This window comes from Panthera pardus, unplaced genomic scaffold, assembly GCF_024362965.1.
Source record: "Panthera pardus isolate Hobbes unplaced genomic scaffold, ASM2436296v1 HiC_scaffold_2, whole genome shotgun sequence".
Lineage (NCBI taxonomy): Eukaryota > Metazoa > Chordata > Mammalia > Carnivora > Felidae > Panthera > Panthera pardus.
Window position 1 is genome coordinate 114,673,853 of NW_026526765.1, and position 8,907 is coordinate 114,682,759.

Below are 8,907 nucleotides of genomic sequence, written 5' to 3' on the forward strand. Positions count from 1 at the left end.
ACATTCTATCTATGTATTTTAGGTCATTTGAGATTTGTTTTATCACAAATAGGAGGCTGGAAAGAACTGGAAGAAGAAGGAACCAAAACAACAAACAATATTAGGCTTCACTTTTACTTGCTTGCTTTACTTACATTTCCAGCCTCAGTTATCTGGTGTGACCCTGCACATGTCAACTGCTTTTACTTTATGTAATGGAACCACCATGATTCACAGAGCCTATACATCTATCATCCTCCCGTTTCCACATGCTGGCCAACAGGATGCTGATTTTAGGTCTTATTCATGATCTCTAATTAGGATATCAACTCTTCATCTGAAGGCTGCCACAACCTGTGATAGAATAACAAGGGCACTTCACCTCCCTTGTACTTATTACAAAACCCAGGAGTACTGGCAAGTACTCAAGAGTGTTAAGACCTTGAGAAACCAGGAAAGACTAACAAACTGTCACAGACCAGAAGAGACTAGGGAGTTGTGACAATGCATGCAATATGGTACCCTAAATTCAATCCTGGAACAGAGAGAAAACATTAATGAAAAAAACTAGTGAAATCTAAATAAAGTCTGGAATTTAGTCAGTACTAATGTGTCAGTATCGGTTTCTGAGTTTTGGCAAATGTACTATGGTATTATAAGATATTAATAATGGGGATAGCTGGATGAGGGTTATGTAAGAGCTCTCTGCACTATCTTCACAAGCTTCCTATAAATCTAAATTATTCAAAAACAGAATTTTTATTTTTTAAAAATGGACATCTGAAGGCTAGATTTACCATTGGTACATATCTATCCTTGCCCCACATCTTCAAAAACAATCCAAAACTATATTCCTATTTCTCAAAATAACTATTTTCCCTATGTGTATAAAAAGGGAAATATTCATTAAATTCCTCTAAGGGGAATATTCTTCTTATCAGAGAACTGTCCACATGCAAAAAGAACATTTTTCAAAATTAAAATGTTCCCGATCTCCCTTCTTTCCTATATGCTTATATCATTTAGGTGCTGTTGCAAAGTTAGTGGTTTTTTTTTTTAATTTTTTTTAATGTTTTATTTATTTTTGAGACAGGGAGAGACAGAGCATGAACAGGGGAGGGTCAGAGAGAGGGAGACACAGAATCTGAAACAGGCTCCAGGCTCTGAGCTGTCAGCACAGAGCCTGATGCGGGGCTCAAACTCACTGACCGCGAGATCATGACCTGAGCCAAAGTCAGCCGCTTAACTGACTGAGCCACCCAGACGCCCCCGAAGTTAGTGTTTTGAAAAGTGTCTTGTAATAGAAGAAAGGCAGGGCTGATCAGAGATCAAAGGAAGGATAGTCTAGAAGGGAAGTCTGGTGGAAACTGGAGCCAGTTACATAAGACATGGTACAAGTAAAAGGTAATAAGAGAAGAAGCCACAGATAGGAGACAGAAAAAGGTATGTTGAGGGGAAGGGTGAGTTGATAGGAGCCATGATGCACATAATTTGAACTGTAAATTGGGTAACTGGACCAATTTTTGGTTTCTGAATGGGCCAAAAGAGGTTAGATGACACAGAGAGATAAAGGCCTACGTGTCTATATTGTCTATACAACTCCTAAGTACCACGGGAATACCCTAGGGGGCGACAAGGCAGGCCATGGCAAAAGAGAGGCCTGGAAGACATTATCTGCCTCTTGGTCACCTCCAATTACTACGTGTGACGGTATTTATTGTGTATGCCTAAATTCATATGTTGAAGCCTACCCCCAGTACCTCAGAAAGTGACTGTATTTGTAGACAGGGTCTTAAGGAGCTATTAGTTAACAGGAGGCCATTAGGGTAGGCCTTAATCCAATCCAACTGGTGTACTTATAAGAAAAGGAAATTAGGACAAACAAGAGGGATGACCATATGAAGAGGCACCAAGAAGAATGCCATTTATGCCCCAAGGAGAGAGGTGTCAGGACATCAACCCTATGGGCACCTTGATCTTGGACTTCTAGCCTACAAAACTATAAGAAAAAAAATTTCTGTCATTTAAGCCACCCAGTTTGTAGCTATGACAGCCCTAGCAAAGCGGTACATGACATGATGCCTTCTCTACGTTCCCAGTACCCAATCCCCACTTTTCCTCTCTGGTCTTAATTTTTTTAACATAAGATGCAACCAAACTAACGGATATTACATCTGCAAGATAGTTTATGAATATCAGGCACATAGTCTTGAGATGGGCCCTTGTAAAAATGTGGTATTCCATCATTTCCCTTTATATCCTTGGAAATTACTGAAAATACTGTGAAAATATATTTTTTTATTTTTGTGTGTGTTTATATGCAACCACTGCTCCTCACACAAAAACTATTGATACAAGAATTTACTACCACTCTAAAACAGTGGATGTTGGCCTTTTGGCAGGTCTTATCTCCCTTTGAAAATGTGATAGGACATCTTGCCAAATTTGCACACACATATGTGTACATCAACATCTACACACCCACCCACACAAATTCAGGGAGGTCACGAATCCCTTGTTCACCCACATGCGCTCATGGTCCAGGAGGCACTTTGCACTCAAATTAATAGTTCTTATCCAAAGAAGCTAAAAATAACTACACAATCCATAAAAGGGCACAGGTCAACCTACCTGCCAGGCTGAATTTGCAGAGTAGGAGGAGTGTCCACAGTGCATGGGCCCACATCATCCCCAAATCAATGCAGGCAGGCTGAGGAGAGAACTGAAAACGTCATCAGTCAAAAGTTAGTTTCCTATCTCTTAACTCCATTTCCAGTGACAGACTCTGGGGGGTTTCAGGCAGAATCTTTTTTTCATCTTACTATATTTTTGGGCATCATATAGATCCTTTCATAGTTACTGCATCAACCCCAGTCAACATTTAATTTGTCCATAATTCATTCTACTATGTAATGTGAAAAGTACACCAGTTACGAAAAATATACTCCAGAAGAAAGTACTCTCGGTTGTATAGATCTGAGACCATCATCTGGTGTCTGCCTCAGGCCCTAAACACAGGAGCCAAATAGAACAACTCACAATTTCCCCTAATTGTCATGGTGTTTTACATCCCACGCTTTGTTCATGTGGTTCCTTCTGCCTACAATGTCCTTTTTGCCTCATTTTTGGCAAACTAATCCCACCTTCCAGACTCATCTCAAGGCTAACCTTCTCTGAACACCTCCCTGAAGCCTCAGATGGAGTTGACTAGCCATTTCCTCCCTGTACACCAACTCTTCTCCATGCCACTTATACCTTAGCATGTGTCACACAGATTGGTGTTTAACAGTTTACCTGTTGGCTTCTCTACATAGTGCTTTTGAATAGTGAAGCTTCTCTTATTTCTCTTTGAAGCCTAACTACTTAAGTACCTACTGGTACATGGTAGGCATACAATACTGGTAATGGAATTGATTAGGACAAAAAGGCTGCTGCCTTCTTATCTCATCCCACATGAGATGGTGGAATAATCTAAGGGTCAAGCAACTGTAAAAGCAAGAACTCATTTCAGATCATTTGAGAAAAGTTCACAAGCATCATTTCTGGAGAAAACCACAAGGAATAAGATTTTCTCTTATGTGAATCAATTGAAATATCTTACTAATTGAAAATTCCTATGGCAATAAAGCAGAAAGAATTTGGGTCTATAATAATAAAAATACCATCAGGAAACAATGTTTGCTGGTTCCACAATAGCAAATAGTAAACACATGTTACTCAACAGCAGTAGCTATTCTCTCAGGAAATAAATGTTTTGATTTAATGAGTACAAAACAAAGAGAAATTTTACAATTTTTAAATAAAGAATAAATGTGTTCTTTAAAATTAAATGTAATACTAATGGCACTTTTAGTGCCTAATTATTCAGAACATTGTCTTAATTTTCTCCATTTCTTAGCTAGAAGTCACACCTTTATATTAGTTCTAAAAGCATTCTGGAAATGGAGGGAGGCCCAACCATGAAAACTGTATTAAAGCTCAAATTCTCAGTAATCGAGTAAATGAATAATTATAGATATTAAAGCTAAAATTGTTATTCTAACATGGGGTTTTATGTTTTTAAAATCTCATCAATGTTAACTGTTGAATATTTCAAAAACAATGGGAATTACTGCTTGCCTCCTTTAAAATGAGAACACCCATCTATTATTTGTGAATTTAAAAAGACCCTTTCTGAAAAAAAATCAACAGTACTAAATCATGCTCAGAGACAAAGCTAGAAAAACTGCAGTAGTTGAAGAGAGGAGCATTCTAGAAGTTGACACTGCCTGTGTTCTAGCTCTGACTCTCCCTTGAATCAGCTGGTGGCCTCTGGCATTGTGTTGTTCATTCAGCAATGTCCCAGACACACATCAGATGCTTGGAATAAAAGATCATCCTGCCCCCAATTTCACTCTAGTTCTCGTGGCTTTTTTTTAATGTTTATTTATTTCTGAGAGAGACAGAGACACAGAATGTGAGTGGAGGGGCAGAGAGAGAGACAAAACACAGAAGCCGAAGCAGGTTCCAGGATTTGAGGTGTCAGCACAGAGCCGGATGTGGGGCTCAAACTTGTGAAATGCAAAATCAAGATCTGAGCCGAAGTTGGATGCGCAACTGACTGAGCCACCCAGGTGTCCCTAGTTCAGTGATTTTTTTTTTTTTTTAACAAGGAAAGGGAGTCAGAGGGTGGAGAGGATGCCACAGTCCAGAGTGAGCTACTATTACTGATGGCTCCAAATCATATCCCTCCAAATGGGTCTGAGAAGAAAAAAAGAATTGAGAATCATAGATCTACTTGCAGAGACAGAATCATGGACAGTAACAGCAAATACCACATGGTAAGTGCTGTAATTCTAATAGTGCAACGAGAGCAGAGCATCTAAAGAGAGAAATGAGCCAATGACTCATTTGACTCTAATGACTGCAGAAAGCCAACAATTGGTGCAATATGGTGAGTGCCCCTCATTCTACCATTTGCCTATCCTCCAGTGCCTTTTCCACATTCTCTCCAATACCAGAGGACCACCACAAAGAGATTACTTGTGGGTAGTAGATATGAACAAATGTGAGGTGCCTCCCAGGGACTTAGAAATAAGTTCAGTTGGAAGTTCAAGTAGCAAAATCTTTGTACAAAGCCATCCTAGTTATCTGTGAGAGTAAACCAGGGGGTAAATATGCAGTTGAAGAGCTTGAGTACACTCTAAACTCCAGCCAAGAAAAATCTGGATGTAACCTCAGGTGGACCTGGAAAACCATCATTGTCATTTAGTTGCAGGAAACTACTTGACTAATTATATCTTAAATGGAAGGAGACTTTGAGAACAAAAAGGAGAGCTCACCTCAGACCTTAAAACATTGATGGTTAAAAAAGGTAGAAGTTGGTAGAGTACTATCTCCTGGAGGAAATGATGAAACTTCCTGGTACTGTAGTGGTATACTCCAAAAAAGGCAACTGTTAGACCTAACCACAATCTTGATGAAAGAAAACTCAAAACTAAAAATCTCCACCATTGCTGTGATTCTGTGAATACTTCTCTGATGAATGATTTAGAGGAGGAGATCCTGAACAAGGGATGTGAGTCATTACAAAGACTATCCTCTCCTTCTTTGGGCACACAGTACAGGTGTCGCCTGTCTAAACTCTTCTTATCATAGGAGTCATATCCTTAGTGCCTCTTTTGACCAATTAGAATTCCTGGTTTAAAATCTGGGATGTAGCACCTGGGTGGCTCAGTTAAGCGTCCAGCTTCGGCTCAGGTCATGATCTCATGGTTCATGGGTTCGAGCCCTGCACTGGGCTCTGTGCTGACAGCTCAGAACCTGGAGCCTGCTTCAGATTCTGTCTCCCTCTCTCTCTGCCCTTCCCCCACTCGTGCTCTCTCTCAAAATTAAACGTTTAAAAAAAATTTTTTTTAATGTTAAAATCTGGGAAAACCCTGAAGGAATTTCATGGCTATTCTTCCTTTGTTAGTGAAACAACTTTTACACAAGATGACATTATTGATGTATCCTGCACCAATGATGGCACTGCAAAGATATGAAGACCACATAATGTTCAAATACCTTTAAATCTCTAGGCAGTACTACAAGGACAGATATCACTGTCAATAGTGTGATACTGCTTCCTAAAAACCCAGAGCACTTTGTGGTGTCCAACAGATCAAACACAGTGGTCCTCATGAACATGCAGGTAACAAAAGCTTTAGTTCCAATAACAGAGAAGGTGGTGACTTTGTTAGCTGTGCTATCTCCCCATGGTGAATGGATCTACTATGTAGGGGAGGACTCTGTGCTCTGCTGTTTTAGCACATTCCCTGGCAAATTGGAGAGAACTTTGACAGTTCAGGAGGAGGGTGTGATTGGTATCACATATCACCTTCATCAGAACCGGTAGGCGGTACAGTAAAGATAGATTCCTAAGGCTCTGGAAACTTTTCTTTTAAAACTTACTTGAAAGCATGTGCTTACATGAAGACATGCATAAATTATTTTTTTTAGGCTACCTTTTCTAAGCTATTGTCTTAATTTAGGCACAAGAATAATTTCATGAAAATCTGTATTAAAAAAAAAAAACCACATCAGTCTCTTGAAGTCTTAAATGAGGTAAATTAGCCTTCCTAAATCTAAGCAATTCCAGGTGTACCAACACTCTGGGCCACAGAAAATTCAGAAAGATTATGCCTTGCTCTGGAGGAAAGCAAATCATTTCCTGTAATCCCTGGTCATCAGCCCTAACTTCTAAAATGCAGCAGCTTTGAACAACTGTCTTCAATAAAAGGTCACTTCCTAGAAATATACATCTCATTATGGGACCTCAGATGAATACAGCATTTAATGGAGACCCAGAATTCTCAAACAACACTATGAATATTCCATGTTGGACTAAAGGACTCTGAGAATATATAGTGATGCCACTTAAGTAACCTGTGGTGTCTTATCCTTAAAGGTATAAACACAGTAATAACTACTTTTAGAAGGACTGGAAACAAATCCAAGGAATTATTGCTGGCTGGCTATGCACACTGACTGGGGACAAGAAGCAAGAAACAAAGGAGGAGATACTTCCTCTGCCAGTTTCTGCTAAAAATGCTAACACGTTAAATTATCTCTGTCTTCCTGCATCTTATCTCATATGACCAAAGCAAAAGAAACAGTGTGTGGGGGGGTTTACTGTCTAGCATTCCATTATACACACACACACATAGACATAGACACACACACACATACAAAGGTGTCCTTTGGCAACTCAAAAGTTCCCACTCAAGGGTGCATCCTAGATGCAAACTTTCATCTGAATACACTTGTACAAAAATGTATGTGTTTTCCCAGCGCTGGTCCTACTTTCATTCATTCATTTATTCATACATTCACTTAATGTATGTTGATATCCATTCTGTGTCAGAAACCATGCATAGCATGGACTTGGGTTTTTAAAGGATGGGAAAAGAAGGAATAAATTCTAGGGACAGCACTCTGGCTGCAGGTTTAATTAAGAACCCGTGAACTCTACTGATGGGAGAGAGGAAGCAAGCAGCAAGCTGCCCAGCCTCATTCAGTCCCACCAAATTCCTTAACTATGTATAATAATGGTTGTTAACTAGACTTATTGTGGTGATCATTTCACAATATATACAAATATACATCATTATTTTGTACACCTAAAACTAATGTTATGTGACATTGTATCTAAATGTAAAAAGAAAAAGCTGTCAAAATACCACATTCAGTTTCAAAATCTATAAATCCACTCAAGGTGCCTTCATACAAAGAACATTTTGAGATGCTAGCAGCAAGATTGGCAAAAACATAATTGTGATGTGATAGTGAGAGTCTCCAATGTGCTAATTATATTACACAAATTATATCTTGGTCTACTAAAAATCCCTATGGAGAAGATATTATCTTCGCTTTATAGATATGGAAGTTGTAGCTCAGTGATATTATGTAACCAGTCCAAAAATCATTTAGTTTATAAGTGGCATCACTGAGATTCAAACCCATGACTGTCTTAATCCAAAGCTTAGACTCTTTCTACCAAAACAGTAGCTATTAGTGATTTACTGTCCCTCAACCCTGCTGCCACAAAACACCAATACACAAAAAGAATCTTCCTTTGAACCTTTCTTCCTAGGTTTAATTTTCTCTAGCCTAGAGTTTCAGAAAGATAAATCCATTATATTCACATACTTTCACCAGCCCCTGACCTCTGACCCCCATGATTTCCACCCCTGCTGCAGCATTTTAAAACATTAACTGCCAAAAGGGGCACCTGGATGACTCAGTCAGTTAAGTGTCCCACTCTTGGTTTCAGCTCAGGTCATGATCTCACAGTTTGTCAGTTCGAGCCCCACATAGGGCTCTGCAGTGAAAGCATAGAGCCTGCTTGGGATCTCTCTCTCCCTCTCTGCCCTTCCCCAGCTTTCTTTCTCTCTCTCTCAAAAAATAAACAAACATTAAAACATTAGCTGCCAAAAGATGAGATTCCCTGTAATTACCAAAGAGCAGTCTAACTAAGAAGTAATTTATGTGCTGGGTTCTGACCCATAATTTCACTGAAGAAAGCAGAAAAAGACCCTCACATAATAGAAAAAGAGGCCCAATTTGCAAGGATTGGAGTTATTAGACTCTGAATGTGGCACTCACCTCTCTGTGGTATCCAGAAGATGTCCTGCCGGTTCAAAGGATCCCCATCAAAGGTGTTCTGTTCCCTACAGACCATGTTAGGACAGGGAGTGGAATTTGGAATTTATCTACATAGAGATGTTTGACTATTTCCTCTCTGGTTGTCTGGGAGCTTTCTCTTTGCTTTTAAGCAAAGCCCAAGCCAGTGTGGCACTTAACCCATTTATGCTGGGAAGTGAAGTACATTATTGTAACTGGAAAAAAATCTGCTTCTGTGAGAGTACTCAACTTTACAGGAAAAATGCCATCTGAAAGTGTCATAAA

The 8,907-nt window shown here is 39.4% G+C and overlaps 1 protein-coding gene across 1 annotated transcript in view; it reads right to left on the bottom strand.

Annotated features, from left to right (window-relative positions):
- The window catches only part of IL31RA (interleukin 31 receptor A), a 60,743-nt gene extending 52,131 nt beyond the window's left edge, over positions 1–8,612 (bottom strand). The window contains exons 1-2 of the mRNA XM_019414375.2: positions 8,605–8,612; positions 2,611–2,701 (exon numbers count right to left, since the gene is read on the bottom strand). Coding sequence (XP_019269920.2) covers positions 2,611–2,668 — 58 coding nt within the window. The 5' untranslated portion in view covers positions 2,669–2,701; positions 8,605–8,612. The remainder of the gene's footprint in view (positions 1–2,610; positions 2,702–8,604) is intronic.
- Between the last annotated feature and the right edge of the window lie 295 nt (positions 8,613–8,907).